At 42.7% G+C, this 17,205-nt stretch overlaps 1 protein-coding gene across 1 annotated transcript in view; it reads right to left on the bottom strand.

The window, feature by feature from the left end:
* The window catches only part of SPARC (secreted protein, acidic, cysteine-rich), a 33,842-nt gene extending 31,533 nt beyond the window's left edge, over positions 1-2,309 (bottom strand). The window contains 1 exon segment of the mRNA NM_001098454.1: positions 1,974-2,309. Within this exon segment, the coding sequence (NP_001091924.1) occupies positions 1,974-2,027 (54 nt within the window). The 5' untranslated portion in view covers positions 2,028-2,309.
* Between the last annotated feature and the right edge of the window lie 14,896 nt (positions 2,310-17,205).

Raw genomic sequence — 17,205 nt, 5'->3', positions numbered from 1 at the left:
TGTACAGTCATATGGTACTATGGTTAAGGTATGAAAATGATACTAGGATGATGATGAGAATAATGATGATGATGATGATGATGATGATATACCAGTAGTAATAAGTGTGATGAAGAACAGGAATTGGTCTGATTCCATGAATGATGATTCAAGTGATGGTGATGAAGTTCAGGATGAGAATAGGGATGATAGCTGTTTTAATGTGTTAATGACCTAGGGGAGATGATGGAGATATCAATTGATTGGTACTACTGCATGGTAGACTGATAGTGGTCCTTAAATGTGTGGTTACTGTGATACTGAAGATGGCAGTACAGAGTCAGTATATTCTCCACTGAATAAAAGAGGTGCTTGGGTCTTTGGGATAAAACTGATGAAGATGATATTGGTTGTGAAGGTGGTATAATTATTGCGGTGATAACATTGTTTTGATGACCACATGAATAGATCAGTTTACTAGCATATTCAAATTTTCAAATATATTCAAAGCTTGCCTGAGAATTGCCAGACATAGCAACAAGTATTGTATGTGGACAAGATTTAAAGTATTAATTGTAGTTCAATCATTAATAACAGGTTAGTGAATACCTTGTCACTATGTCCACTGGAAAGAAACATCCATAAATTTGAATATATCAGTAACTTTTCTATTGATGGTGATGGTGGATAAGGCTGTACTAAAGTCAGAAAGGTAACTCTATTGCCTGTTTCTTCTTATTATTCTGTTATTCTGTTGAAGTACAGGCCACCATGCTGTCAGTGAATCTTCATACTTTTGGAGACAGAAGGGCTTTAACTCATATATACTTTAACAAAGATGTAATGCCCTTCTGGCTCTGAATGGACAAACTAGAGATGAGATGATTGTGATAGTAGTGAAGAGATAGAAAATAAAGTATGGATTTATTTGCATGAACTCATGTTATGCATTTTATTGCTGCATTAACAGAGTATTTATATTGTCTTGTCACTAAAAAATGCCAGTTGTTATGTTACAAGGCCAGTGTCTGGTCTCTGAACGTATACTAAGGAATAGGAGTACAGAGACTGCAAAGTCAGTGAAACTTGTTCGCATCATAATGCTTACATAATCAGTATTATGTAATATTGAAACTAAGGCCAGTAAAGGAAGTTGAGCAGACTTCTTATAACGAGGCTTACTAAAGTACTACATACTACTGTTGACCACTATGGGCAGAAAAGTACAACAGGATGCTAATCATAAGACTTTGATCATCGTGCAACAAGCTTTGTCTATAAAGTTTTTAAAAAGCATAATGAAATGAAATGTTGACACCCTTTTCGCTCTCTCTCACAAACCCCTCAACGATAATTAAGAATGAATTTGACCGTTTTATTGTCTTCATTTCTGGACTGTATCATTTATTTTAAAAACATCATCATGCATGAATAAGTCAGTAGGGCATGCATGAATAAGTCAGTAGGGCCTACATGTATACAATCACTGATATTCAAATGACATTATAGGAGAAAAGATGTCTAAATTATATTTCCAGAGTTTCAATTAGTTCAAACTCTTTAACAAGTTGTACCAAACTTGTTATGATCCTACCACATTTACATTAATTGTTTCTTCTTTATATTTTTGTTAAATATACTTGTTTACTCTATGTGCATGCTTTTACAAGGAGATGGGTTAATAAATTTAATTCAATTCAAACTTCAAGCTCATTGTTTCTTCTTGATTTCACTTCAGGAGGGAGATGTGAGTTCTAAAACTCACAAGTCACATCTCCCTGATTTCAGCATCTATTTAGTATTGGTCGATCATGCCACTTTTAGACTTTACTTACTTACTTGAATTCACAGTGCACCTGTTCCTATACCGTTACGTGAATCTAATCGAAGTGCAAAATCTACCATATTACATTCCACGCAGTGTGAAGTAAAAATCTTCAACAGACAGACTCGAGAGTTACAGAAGTTTTAACCTGGTATCTGGCAATACGAACCTTGTTTGCGATGGCCAATGATGCGAGACACAGTACAATGAAGATCTTCATCATGGAAAGTCCTCCGTAACTTCGTAGGAAGATTAGATGCAGTCAGCTAGCTGGTCCACAGACGATGATACAGAGCTACTCTGAAAAAGTAGAGGAACCGGAGCGAGATGTTCTACAACAAGGCGAATTTCCTCTCAAAATGTTCTCCCTCGAAACGTTATGACGTGGCACACTCTATCCTTGGCGGTGGGCTGATACAGGGCTAGTCTCAGCAAATTTTGATGACAGGCAATGGGAAACTGGTTTCGATAAACCCAGTCACTGCTCTAGTATGTTGACCTCTGAACCGCGCACAGCTGTACGTATACTGTGTGCATGTACACAAGAATGAGGATGCCAGACGAAAGTAATTTGTCTTCGACCGCCAATGCAAGCAGCTACCGAGAATTATTGCCGAACTTGAAAGCTAAACAATATGGGGATTAAAAAACCACTAATGCGAAACGAAAGGGCTGTAATACTTGTTAATCCCCCTACAAAGGTTTTTCAGTTTACAATTAGCTCTCTCTGATGAATGGTTGCGTAATATCCCCCGGATATCTGCTTCATTAATTAGGGCCAAATAAAGGGGAGATAAGTAACTACATGTAGCTTACAAATCAAACTTGCCAGTTTAAAAGCTTTCGTTTTTTTAATGCTATTGTTTTTAGACCTTCATGCGAATAATAAATACTAAGCCAATTATCCCCACTCATCATCTCCCTTGCTTTTTAAAAGTACGCGCAATTTGTGTTCTTCTCATCGCCACTCCCCCACCTAGTCTCTCTCTATCTATCTCTCTCTCTCTCTCTCTCTCTCTCTCTCTCTCTCACACACACACACATACACACACACGCACACCACCCCACGTACAAACACCCACCATGTATGTATGTATGTATGCATGTATTAATAGTATATAATATTCTACGTAAGAGTTATACCAGGATGCATACAGAGAGAGAGAGAGAGAGAGAGAGAGAGAGAGAGAAAAGAGATATTGAGAGAGAGGCGGGGGGGGGGGGAGGGGTAAGAGATAGATAAAAGAAAGTAAACACATAAAGAGGGAGGGAGGAAAAGGAAAAGCTAGAGAGAAGGAAGTGGATAGGAAAGAGAGAAAATGACGAGAAATTAAACTCCTAGACCTCTTTGGAAAGTCAATTTTGATTTTCAGAGTAAAACCAGTAGTAGAGGTAGGGTGGAGGGATGGTATAGGTAGGGTAGAGGGGTGGTGGAGGTAGGATGGAGGGGTGGTAGGTGAGGAGTGGTAGAGGTAGGGAAGAGGGGTGGTCGAGGTAGGGTGGAGGGTGGAAGAGGTAAGGTGGGTAGAGGGGAGGCAGGGTGGATGGAGGAGAGGTAGGGTGGATGGAGGAGAGGTAGGGTGGATGTAGGAGGGGTAGGGTGGATGGAGGAGAGGTAGTGTGGATGGAGGAGAGGTAGGGTGGATGGAGAAGTGGTGGGCTGGATGGAGGAGAGGTAGGGTGGATGGAGGAGAGGTAGGGTGGATGGAGGAGAGGTAGGCTGGATGAAGGAGAGGTAGGGTGTATGGAGGAGGGGTAGGGTGGATGGAGGAGAGGTAGGGTGGATGGAGGAGAGGTAGGGTGGATGGAGGAGAGGTAGGGTGGATGGAGGAGAGGAAGGGTGGTTGGAGGAGAGGTAGAGTGGATGGAGGAGAGGTAGGCTGGATGGAGGAGAGGTAGGGTGTATGGAGGAGGGGTAGGGTGGATGGAGGAGAGGTAGGGTGGATGGAGGAGAGGTAGGGTGGATGGAGGAGAGGTAGGGTGTATGGAGGAGGGGTAGGGTGGATGGAGGAGAGGTAGGGAAGATGGAGGAGAGGTAGGGTGGATGGAGGAGAGGTAGGGTGGTTGGAGGGGAGGTAGAGGTCAGGTGGATGGAGGGGAGGTAGGGTGATGGAGGAGAGGTAGGGTGGATAGAGGAGAGGTAGGGTGGATGAAGGAGGGTAGGGTGGATGGAGGAGTGGTAGGGTGGATGTAGGAGGGGTAGGGTGGATGGAGGAGAGGTAGGGTCGATGGAGGAGAGGAAGGGTGGATGAAGGAGGGGTAGGGTGGATGGAGGAGAGGTAGGGTGGATGGAGGAGAGGTAGGGTGGATGGAGGAGAGGTAGGGTGGATGGAGGAGAGGTAGGGTGGATGAAGGAGGGGTAGGGTGGATGGAGGAGAGGTGGGGTGGATGGAGGAAAGGAAGGGTGGATGGAGGAGAGGTGGGGTGGATGGAGGAGAGGTAGAGTGGATGGAGGAGAGGTAGGGTGGATGGAGGAGAGGTAGGGTGGATGGAGGAGAGGAGGAGTGGATGGAGGAGGGGTAGGGTGGATGGAGAAGAGGTAGGGTGGATGGAGGAGGGGTAGGGTGGATGGAGGAGAGGTAGGGTGGATGTAGGAGGGGTAGGGTGGATGGAGGAGAGGTAGGGTGGATGGAGGAGAGGTAGGGTGGATGGAGGAGAGGTGGGCTGGATGGAGGAGAGGTAGGGTGGATGGAGGAGAGGAGGAGTGGATGGAGGAGAGGTAGGGTGGATGGAGGAGAGGTAGGGTGGATGGAGGAGAGGTAGGGTGGATGGAGGAGAGGAGGAGTGGATGGAGGAGAGGTAGAGTGGATAAAGGAGGGGTAGGGTGGATGAAGGAGAGGTGGGCTGGATGGAGGAGAGGTAGGGTGGATGGAGGAGAGGTAGGGTGGATGGAGGAGAGGAGGAGTGGATGGAGGAGAGGTAGGGTGGATGGAGGAGAGGTAGGGTGGATGGAGGAGAGGAGGAGTGGATGGAGGAGGGGTAGGGTGGATGGAGAAGAGGTAGGGTGGATGGAGGAGGGGTAGGGTGGATGGAGGAGAGGTAGGGTGGATGTAGGAGGGGTAGGGTGGATGGAGGAGAGGTAGGGTGGATGGAGGAGAGGTAGGGTGGATGGAGGAGAGGTGGGCTGGATGGAGGAGAGGTAGGGTGGATGGAGGAGAGGAGGAGTGGATGGAGGAGAGGTAGGGTGGATGGAGGAGAGGTAGGGTGGATGGAGGAGAGGTAGGGTGGATGGAGGAGAGGAGGAGTGGATGGAGGAGAGGTAGAGTGGATAAAGGAGGGGTAGGGTGGATGAAGGAGAGGTGGGCTGGATGGAGGAGAGGTAGGGTGGATGGAGGAGAGGTAGGGTGGATGGAGGAGAGGAGGAGTGGATGGAGGAGAGGTAGGGTGGATGAAGGAGAGGTGGGGTGGATGGAGGAGACGTAGAGTGGATGGAGGAGAGGTAGGGTGGATGGAGGAGAGGTAGGGTGGATGGAGGAGAGGTAGGGTGGATGGAGGAGAGGTAGGGTGGATGGAGGAGAGGTGGGGTGGATGGAGGAGAGGTAGGGTGGATGGAGGAGAGGTAGGGTGGATGGAGGAGAGGAAGGGTGGATGGAGGAAGGGTAGGGTGGATGGAGGAGAGGTAGGGTGGATGTAGGAGGGGTAGGGTGGATGGAGGAGAGGTAGGGTGGATGTAGGAGGGGTAGGGTGGATGGAGGAGAGGTAGGGTGGATGGAGGAGAGGTGGGGTGGATGGAGGAGAGGTGGGCTGGATGGAGGAGAGGTAGGGTGGATGGAGAAGAGGTAGGGTGGATGGAGGAGAGGAGGAGTGGATGGAGGAGAGGTAGGGTGGATGAAGGAGAGGTGGGGTGGATGGAGGAGAGGAAGGGTGGATGGAGGAGAGGTAGAGTGGATAAAGGAGGGGTAGGGTGGATGGAGGAGAGGTAGAGTGGATGAAGGAGGGTAGGGTGGATGTAGGAGGGGTAGGGTGGATGGAGGAGAGGTAGGGTGGATGGAGGAGAGGTAGGGTGGATGGAGGAGAGGTAGGGTGGATGGAGGAGAGGTAGTGTGGATGGAGGAGAGTTAGGGTGGATGAAGGAGAGGTAGGGTGGATGAAGGAGAGGTGGGGTGGATGAAGGAGAGGTGGGGTGGATGGAGGAGAGGTAGGGTGGATGAAGGAGAGGTGGGGCGGATGGAGGAGAGGTAGGGTGGATGGAGGAGAGGAAGGGTGGATGGAGGAGAGGTGGGGTGGATGGAGGTGAGGTAGAGTGGATAAAGGAGAGGTAGGCTGGATGGAGGAGAGGTAGGGTGGATGAAGGAGGGGTAGGGTGGATGGAGGAGAGGTAGGGTGGATGGAGGAGAGGTAGGGTGGATGGAGGAGAGGTAGGGTGGATGGAGGAGAGGTAGGGTGGATGGAGGAGGGGTAGGGTGGATGGAGGAGAGGTAGGGTGGATGGAGGAGAGGTAGGGTGGATGGAGGAGAGGTAGGGTGGTTGGAGGGGAGGTAGAGGTCAGGTGGATGGAGGAGAGGTAGGGTGGATGGAGGAGGGGTAGGGTGGATGGAGGAGAGGTAGGGTGGATGGAGGAGGGGTAGGGTGGATGGAAGAGAGGTAGGGTGGATGTAGGAGGGGTAGGGTGGATGGAGGAGAGGTAGGGTGGATGGAGGAGAGGTAGGGTGGATGGAGGAGAGGTGGGCTGGATGGAGGAGAGGTAGGGTGGGTGGAGGAGAGGTAGGGTGGATGGAGGAGAGGAGGAGTGGATGGAGGAGAGGTAGGGTGGATGAAGGAGAGGTGGGGTGGATGAAGGAGAGGTGGGGTGGATGAAGGAGAGGTGGGGTGGATGGAGGAGAGGTAGGGTGGATGAAGAAGAGGTGGGGTGGATGGAGGAGAGGTAGAGTGGATAAAGGAGGGGTAGGGTGGATGGAGGAGGGGTAGGGTGGATGGAGGAGAGGTAGAGTGGATGGAGGAGAGGTAGGGTGGATGAAGGAGAGGTAGGGTGGATGGAGGAGAGGTAGGGTGGATGAAGGAGAGGTGGGGTGGATGGAGGAAAGGAAGGGTGGATGAAGGAGAGGTAGGGTGGATGAAGGAGAGGTAGGGTGGATGAAGGAGAGGTGGGGTGGATGAAGGAGAGGTGGGGTGGATGAAGGAGAGGTGGGGTGGATGGAGGAGAGGTAGGGTGGATGAAGGAGAGGTGGGGCGGATGGAGGAAGGGTGGATGGAGGAGGGGTAGAGTGGATAAAGGAGGGGTAGGGTGGATGGAGGAGAGGTAGGGTGGATGGAGGAGAGGTAGGGTGGATGTAGGAGGGGTAGGGTGGATGGAAGAGAGGTAGGGTCGATGGAGGAGAGGAAGGGTGGATGAAGGAGGGGTAGGGTAGATGGAGGAGAGGAAGGGTGGATGGAGGAGAGGTGGGGTGGATGGAGGAGGGACAGGGTGGATGGAGGAGAGGAAGGGTGGATGGAGGAGAGGTAGGGTGGATGGAGGAGAGGTGGGGTGGATGGAGGAGAGGTAGAGTGGATAAAGGAGGGGTAGGCTGGATGAAGGAGGGTAGGGTGGACGAAGGAGAGGTGGGGTGGATGGAGGAGGGACAGGGTGGATGGAGGAGAGGAAGGGTGGATGGAGGAGAGGTAGGGTGGATGAAGGAGAGGTAGGGTGGATGGAGGAGAGGAAGGGTGGATGGAGGAGGGGTAGAGTGGATGGAGGAGAGGTAGGGTGGATGGAGGAGAGGTAGGGTGGATGGAGGAGAGGTAGGGTGGATGGAGGAGAGGTAGGGTGGATGGAGGAGAGGTAGGGTGGATGGAGGAAAGGTAGGGTGGATGGAGGAGGGGTAAGGTGGATGTAGGAGGGGTAGGGTGAATGGAGGAGAGGTAGGGTGGATGGAGGAGAGGTGGGGTGGATGGAGGAGAGGTAGAGTGGATAAAGGAGGGGTAGGCTGGATGAAGGAGGGTAGGGTGGATGAAGGAGAGGTGGGGTGGATGGAGGAGGGACAGGGTGGATGGAGGAGAGGAAGGGTGGATGGAGGAGAGGTAGGGTGGATGAAGGAGAGGTAGGGTGGATGGAGGAGAGGAAGGGTGGATGGAGGAGGGTAGGGTGGATGGAGGAGAGGTAGAGTGGATGGAGGAGAGGTAGGGTGGATGGAGGAGAGGTAGGGTGGATGGAGGAGAGGTAGGGTGGATGGAGGAGGGGTAGGGTGGATGGAGGAGAGGTAGGGTGGATGGAGGAAGGTAGGGTGGATGGAGGAGGGGTAAGGTGGATGTAGGAGGGGTAGGGTGGATGGAGGAGAGGTAGGGTTGATGGAGGAGAGGTAGAGTTGATAAAGGAGAGGTAGGCTGGATGGAGGAGAGGTAGGGTGGATGGAGGAGGGGTAGGGTGGATGGAGGAGAGGTAGGGTGGATGGAGGAGAGGTAGGGTGGATGGAGGAGGGGTAGGGTGGATGTGGGAGGGGTAGGGTTGATGGAGAAATGTAGGGTGGATGGAGGAGAGGTTGGGTGGATGGAGCAGAGGTAGGGTGAATGGAGGAGAGGTAGGGTGGATGGAGGAGAGGTAGGATGGATGGAGGATGGGTAGGGTGGATGGAGGAGAGGTAGGGTGGGGGAGGAGAGGTAGGGTGGATGTGGGAGAGGTAGGGTGGATGTAGGAGAGGTAAGGTGGATGGAGGAGAGGTAGGGTGGATGGAAGAGAGGTAGGGTGGATGTAGGAGGGGTAGGGTTGATGGAGGAGGGTAGGGTGGATGGAGGAAAGGTAGATTCGATGGAGGAGAGGTAGGGTGGATGGAGGAAAGGTAGATTCGATGGAGGAGAGGTAGGGTGGATGGAGGAGAGGTAGGCTGGATGGAGGAGAGGTAGGATGGATGGAAGAGGGGTTGGATGGATGGGGAAGAGGTAGGATGGATGTAGGAGGGGTAGGGTCGATGGAGGAAAGGTAGGGTATAGCTAGGAAGGACAGAAGTGTGCTGGTTGATGTAGGGTGGTGGTTTATGTAGGATAGTAGTTTAATCAGGGCGGTTTAAGTAAAATGATAGTTGTAGTAGAGGTATGACTGTGTCGGGAAAGGGTACTAGATGAAGGAAGGTAGCAGATGAAAGACTTCTACACACACACATGCACTCATTATAAATATTTAAAAAGTTTGAGAAGCTTATTTCAATAGAAATAAAAACAGAGACAGTCGTAAGCATTTTAAAATTTCAATTTATCTTTGAGCATTACATTTTGTATTTCATTACAAAGGGTAATAATAACATTTTTTTTTTAATTTGTAAATTACATTTGTATTCTTTCTCACAAATTAGGTCATAGAGTCATAAAGTTATACATATCGTTTTATTATTGCAATACGTCATGGGAAAATCAAAATATACTAATTACGCATACATTACATTTGCATTTTTGAGAGTTTCAATGACATTGACATTGTTCACAAATAGATAGACTCAGTAAATTTAGAATGCATCTTTCAATTCACAGTTATGAGTATTATGTTGAGACACAAACAATGATATAACCCAGGGCGTCAATCCTAAGGCTAGCAACTAATTTCAGAAGTGTCTGTAAACGGAACATAATAATACAATGTTTGCCCCAACGATGGATTGACGCCCCTACCCACATCGGTGTGATTGGAGATGTCATATGAAGACATTTGATAAATGTCTCCTCTCGCCATCATACCTGTCATGTGGGTCGTACATGGCACATTACGTACAGCTACCATGGTTACAGGTGGCAAGTAGAGTATACCTTGACAGATAACTACACTATCATGCAATAGTACAGATATTGGATGACTGTTGGACAAAATGAACATCATTATGCCCAATAAAATAAACATCATCCTAGTACCAATTGGAAATAATCCTTAAGATTGTGGAACTCAAAATCTAATTCTTGTATCATCAACCAACTTTGATAGGATGAGGACTATAAAGCTATTGATACAATTAGAAGGGGGTATATGATGGGGAAGGTAATGATACTCCTCACGTGATTCTTTGCCCCTCCCATATGAGTCGAAGGTGGTATATTTGGGAATACGTACATTATTGCCACTCCCTCATAGTGTAATAATGGGAGGAGCCAATCATTGTAGGAGCACTGCATATATATGCCACTAGCTAGGCTCCTCCCTGTCACTGTATACCTGCATGGGTATGCAGGGGAGGGACCCATTTGAAGATGATGTTCCGCGTTTCCCCTCCCCTTCTAGCTTACAACAGATAATGAGAGGAGCAATTGATTGAAGCTCCTCCCTATCTGTATACATGCATGGGTATGCAGGGGAGGGACCCATTTGAAGATGATGTTCCGCGTTTCCCCTCCCCTTCTAGCTTACAACAGATAATGAGAGGAATTGATTGAAGCTCCTCTCTATCTGTTGTGTTTAAGGCTGGTTATACAGGGGAGGGGTAAATTCACATTTTGCCTTTTTTATCATCCATTGACTCAGGATGGGGGTATTCCCTACCACTGTCCTCTAATTCCTTTTGTTTAGCTCAACTAGGAGGGGCTCCGTTCTCCCATCCTCACCCCCTTCAATAAAAATAAATTAAAAAATGTTGTTATGACCAAACGCCTCAGCCCTCTAAAGGGGAAAGGCACTATAATTCCAAAAGAGAATCCCAGTATACCTTGCTTGCCACCTGTAGTAAACAATTTTTAAAAAATGATTGAAAAAAGGTGCAGGTATTTCAATGCTAAACCATCCACTGTATGCAAACGATAAGGATATTTCTATCTTAAAACCACCAAAACCCAGTTGGGGGAAAAGGTGCAGAAGAACAGGCTACAAACTTTGCCTGGCTGCACCAAGCTGGTATGTGCTACAAGATTAATGTATCTTCATTTTTATGTAAAAAGCATCAGTTTAATTGTCGTAAAGTGAGAGAGAGGGGATGCACTGACTTGGTAAAAACATATAAGCCAATTTGAGGAAACACTATACATTTCTCCTATTCCCCTCTCCCACATATTCTGCTAAAATCTTTACATCACATCTTGAACATAAAAATGTGTTGTAATAGTAGAACATTCATTACCGATACGACAAACATTGTTGTATGGTAAGAAACTGTCTACCAAAAAAACAACTATACTCTCTCCTATAAATATACAGTGGATGGCACTATACCAGTCATACATTCTTTTAACCATGGATACCAACAAATATTATTCATGACAGCTTTCAGCCATTATGTAACCAAGTTTCTCATATATCATATTTCTGTAAAGTGTTTAGAAACATCGCAGATGTGCAGACACTATAGTATTATACCATCTGATGATCACCATTATAGTGCAAACATCTGTTTTGAGATGAACAAAACAAGAAGCACTAAAACTTGCCAGTTACATGAACAGGCACCTTGCCTGTTATATCTCCCGGTATAAACCGCAAGATGAAGCAGATGAGACTGCTTAGTGGGAACGTGAAATTGTATGGCATGGTTAAAAGAATGAATGCAATTTGCGATATAGCTACGCTTGTGACAGTTCCTAACTCACCAGTGGTACACACGTATGCATCCATGAATATGGTACATACACCAAGCCAAGCTAACAAGCAAGCTTAGGCCAGGCTTCAGGAGGACTACAGCCTCCATCCTCATCATAATGAGGGCTCCTGGATCTGTTAACAGGATAATGTAGGGACCTACAATCAAATTATATTACAGTATGACTTTTTACTAACAATTATAGAATGATATGGGATATAAGAGTTCCCAACATCTATGGCGTCGTTAATACAATATCAGGTATGGCAATCATCCCTTTAAAGATATAAATACATGTACATTTAAACAGGAAACTTGCGTTGCCTTTTAATTATTTTATATTAAAAATTAACAATGACATAGCTCTTTCACAACAAAGGAATCACTTTTTTAAAAATATAAATCTACATTATGATAACAATTATTGCATGATAACTAGTATGACAACCAGTGGAGAACAGAATGTATGATAACAACTAAGATGATAAAGTATGTAGTGCTCTAACTTAGTTCATGATATTAATTATTAACCGTATCAGACATCTGAGCAGTTTTTGTACAAGAGCAAATACTTGAATATATGATATACAAACTGATGATAAAAAACAATGTATTTATTTCTATATTTATGAGTTGTAACAGACATACTAAATTTCCCACTTGCAAGGTACAATAAAACTTTTCATGCCCGGAAATTTTTTTCTTCGAGTTCTCTCACAATACTAGGAATTAAAGCATGGCACAATGATTCACAATTTTTATTATTTTTTTAATGGTATTATTACCCAACTTAATTAACAATTCCACGTCTGGAAATGAAAAAAAGTTGCTGATGCAAAAGAGTTTATTCACCCACGTCTGGGTTCATACACCCCATTGCATATTCAGGATTAAATTACCTGCTGAAACAAAGAAAGATTTTGAAATGTTTTTTTTTGTGTGCAATTTATAATGTATAATTCCATGTATAATTCCATATTGTTGTACTGAGACTCATAAGCAAAAAGTGACTGAGAATAAATTCCATCTTCGTTCCCGAGATTCAATTAATTTCAGATTAGTGATTTTGTATTTTCCTTAAATTCCTCCATCTGGAATTCTCTGCTTAAACATTGCAAGTAGGATGCTTAATAATAAAACAATTCAACTGATCAAGCATAGATCCAAGACAAAGAAGAAATTTCGTACAATAAGAAAATTCGTACATTCATATAGAACATTATACATTTCAATGTACTTTGCTTAGCCTTAGCAAAAAAACAACTTAAAAATGCATACATATGAAAATCAATTTCTAGAATTTTGCATTACTGCTACAATAGTAAGAAATATTGTTCAATTATACAATGCCACATTGCCACTGATACTAGTTACCATACATTACAAATATTACACTATAGAATGAAAGAATACATGGAAAATATAAGCCATAACTATCGAGGTGATCATGAAATAACATCACATAATTATTCAAAACAATCTCATCAATCTGGTTTAATCATTTCATGCCTTGTTAACACTTTCTTGATTATTTCAAAACGGTTTATTAAACAATAAAAACCACTTGGCGAAGAACTGTGGAAGGAGAGATTAAAGACCTGAAGCACACATGGGATACAATCCAAAGACTGACCCAGGATCGGAAGGAGTGGAAGACTTTTGTTGCTGCCCTATGTGCCAGGAGGCATAATGGGCAGTAAGTAAGTAAGTAAATGCCACAGCCATGTGACCGAATAGACCAGTTCATGGTTAGTACAATATGTCTGAAATGACCCCGAATATCCAAAGATCTTTAAAACATGAAGAGGTCCCACTTTGTACATTTTGAAATATTCAATCCTACAGCGATGGAGGTGCTACATAATTGTTTCGCCTTTTCAAAGAATACTTCCACCTGTGTATCACGGAGTGCACTGCTTGTGCATGAATGAATAATGATTACATAACTTTCATGAGCAACTATATCTAGTATTTCGTCTCCGTGTATTTCACAATTTGTTCTGCAATGACCTTTATCTGCTCATTCTCAGACTACAACCGTGAACTGGCTTAATGCACAATAATGTCAGAGCTAGAGATTATCTTACGATATGGTGATTGTGGCAGGAACTGTTGCCTATTATCATTAATAATGCAACGTGCACTGTGAACAAAATGGTACTCTTTTCAATAGGAATATGCAGGTTGCTCTAGCATAAATCTGTATTTGATTACTGATTTTTTTTTTAGTATTTTCTTCTTTATTTGTTTTGTCTGTTCATCATTAACTACTTGAATCGCTTTAGGCAATAATATTTGTATGTATGTATGGAACTGAAAAGGCTATGCTTTAAACAAATTCCAGATATATAGGATTGAGTATCGACGAGCAATATACACGTCCCAAATATAAAGAAAATATGTAGTAACTGAATAAAAAATTAGAAAAATTCGAGACATTTGAGTTATAATTACAAGGAAATAAAAGGAAAGTGGAGGGGGTTGGGACTGTAAATATAATATAAAATATTCAACAGGAAATCGATGTTAATGAGTAAAAAAAAATAGTCCATGCAGTGGGATACTAGCTATCTTGCCATAATTGTGATGGAATCTACATGTATAGGAAAGTTTTAAAATATAATATCTAGATTTAAAAGTCCTAGATTACAAAGAGTAAGAGAGGAAAACAGGGGGAGGGGGCTATTACCTAATCTGAAACCTAAATAACAGTTTAAAGTATATATATTTATATAAGTATAATTATAGTGTAATGGACAGAGAGAGTGAGAGAGAGAGAGAGAGAGTGGGGGCACATCTTTTGATTTGAATATGATGTGCAATAAACAAGGAAATCTTACATTTAAAAGTCTTAACTATAAACAATAGAGAGATGGTCGTTCCTTTCAATATGTTGTACAGTGTTCAAAAACAGTAGAAATGAGAAAAGAGCTTGCTGTGAATCCGCTAGAATGTACTATTAAAGAAAATATTCAAATGAGTAAATCGAAATTCAAAATCATTAAGACTAATGTAATACATTTAAGACATTAGATTTTGTCTTGTCTACTTATCAATGTCTTAAATGGATATAAATACTTTTAAATAAACCGGACATGGAACATCCACAAAAGTAAATCAATTTTACAAGTAAGAACTACACAAGTTAATAGAGGGAGACAATGGGAATACACTACTTCCTGAAATGAATCTAATAAACAATATTTTAAACGCGTAAATCTATACCTCTAACAAATAATAGAGTGTCGAACAGAAAACAAGGATTATTTGTCTTGAGTCTAATTAACAGTATTCAAAGAAGCAAAATCAAGAAATTTGAGAAATAATCATTAACAAAAAGAGAGAGAGAGGGAGAGGGGTAGGTAACTAACCATTGTATTGGAGTATTAAAACAAGCAAATCAATGTAATAATTATGAAATATAAGAGAAGAGAGAAAGCCATGTGTATTGTTATTTGAACCTGATATACAAAGCAGAAGAAAAAGAAGAAGAAGAGGATAGAGAGGGAGGAGGAATGGAGGGAGATAACAAATAAATCTGAGAGTTGAGAAGGAGAGGAGAATGATTCTAATTTTAAATGTTATGTTTATGATTTAAAATACCATTCTTTTCAGACTTTACTTTTCTAAGAGTGTTCTAAATAATTATGGAAATGAGCAAATTAGATCGTTAAAGTCACGAGTATGAGGTGTATGGCTTAAAGAAGTAAAGCCTCGGTCACAAATGCCATTACGAACTGTTACGAACGCCGTACGAATGATTTTCAGACAATGGAAATTCAGGAAGACAATGGAAAAACAGGGAGATTCGTACGAAATTATCGTTCGTACGAACCTTTGTGACCGTAGCATAAACAGAATCATTCCTTTTCTCTTCGAACATGGGTTACTGTAAACGTGTGATGAATATCACTTTTTAAAAAGTACCATTGCCAAAAGATTCAGAAAACTCGATCGCAACTACACTAAAAAGATAAACTCAAGGGAAATGTCAATACCCTTTTGTATGCCCAATATAGTCAGGTGGCTTAGCGAAATTATCGTTACTCGGCGGATAAAAGCGCCATTTTTGGTACAGGGCTTCCTTAGACCTACTAAACAATATTAGCCTAGAACCCCTCGGTACAAAAATAATATAAAGGTGTGGGGGCGGGGCGTCATCCCGGAGCCCCCATATTATATATCATGTAAGATCACATTGGTTTGTGGTTGTACGATAGCCTGTTTTTGTACAGCCAGGACTTCCTTAGGACCTATTAAAAGATAGTAGGGTAGAAATTTTACAGGAATAATAAAGACTCTATCCATTCAAATAAAATAATATTGAATACAAGAAATACAAAGATGTGCATTTCCGGATTAAATATGAATAGTGATGCCACAGTTTATGATAAATTATTCAAACAACAAATAAATCTAGATAAAGTCATAAATTAAAATTCAAAGGAGCAAATAATTAAGAGTAAAACTTACAACTATGACGATAAGGATATAATGATTTCTTGTGAAACTGAGAAAATACTATAGCAAAACATGCTAAAACAGTAACTTTTGGTAAATGAAAACAAATTCGGAAATCAATTTTTTGAGAAGAACGAAGATCCCAACACTTATGCAGACCCTTTTCAGTTTTTTAAGATGAAGATGGGGTATGGAACGGGTCTCTAACATTCCTGGGTGAAAGTCATGTAAAAAGCTTTCCAAATTTGGTTCAGTTCACACAGATTCCTATTGGCTTCATTTTACAGTTCTGTATTGAATTATATATTAAACAATAACATAATAGAAACAGATCATAATTAATTTGATTCTGGCATTAATAATAATAATAATAATAATAATAACAATATAATAATAATAATAATAATAATGATAATAATAATAATAATAATAATAATAATAATAATAATAATAATAATAATAATAATAATGGATTCTTGTATAGCGCTCAGGTCAGTCAGACCCTAGAGGTAATTTGTATAATCTTACAAACAAGAATCAAATTGGAAATCATAATTCATTCACAGGTCACCATCTCCCGGCCAGTAATGACCTATGACTAACACCATGAAATACAAAAACAGTTACAATTTAACGGAAAGAAAACTAGCACCTGACAGGGAGTGCCGTTCGCCCACAATTTAACCCGTAATTACTGTACTGGGCTATTTCGAGCACTCTCTGACTGGGGGGGGGGGGGCTGGGGGGGCTGGGAGGCCTCCCCCCTATGATCTCGGCCGTCGAATGTCCGATGAACGCGAAAATTTGCATGTTTGTAGATATTTACGTAAGGAACAAGATAGTATAATTAGTTTTTTTGCTAATATGCACATTTTTGTCGTTATAGCCTAATTAATTATGCAAAATGCTAATTTTATGCATTTTACAGAAAACTCTACATATTTGTCCGTAGACTTGTGAAGAATGATGAAAATGTATTGAATAAATGTTTCCTTCATCTCAAATTCATGAGGTTTCATTATTTTTATGATATTTGAAAATGCATAGGTTAATTTGCATGAATTATGAATACGCATCCATGAATATCAAATCGGGAAATATATGTAGGGAACTAGAATCCTTACAAAAATTGTCAGACTCCACTTTTTGAATGTTGTTACTCATTTTCCGTATGAAACTTCTTTTCTAACACAAAAAGTTATTTGAAGTAATTAATAATGATAATTTATGCAAATTTGATGCGATTTTCAACTATTTATTTTCTTATGTATTTTATTGTTTTTTATTTTTTTATTATATCTATTGTTTTATTTATAATGTATTCTTTTTGTTCTGAATACATCAAGTTACTTTGAGAAACATATAAAAGCAATTTGATATCAATTCATAGCTCCACATTTCTGCTTGTACATGAATATATGCAATTATAGCACCTTTTTATGACATGCGCATACTAATTGTTATGTATCACCTTACAGG

This window comes from Strongylocentrotus purpuratus, unplaced genomic scaffold (genome assembly GCF_000002235.5).
Source record: "Strongylocentrotus purpuratus isolate Spur 01 unplaced genomic scaffold, Spur_5.0 spur5_scaffold_10, whole genome shotgun sequence".
Classification (NCBI taxonomy): Eukaryota; Metazoa; Echinodermata; class Echinoidea; order Camarodonta; family Strongylocentrotidae; genus Strongylocentrotus; species Strongylocentrotus purpuratus.
Note: the sequence above shows the minus strand (reverse complement) of the source record. Positions and strands in the feature narration are given on the sequence as shown.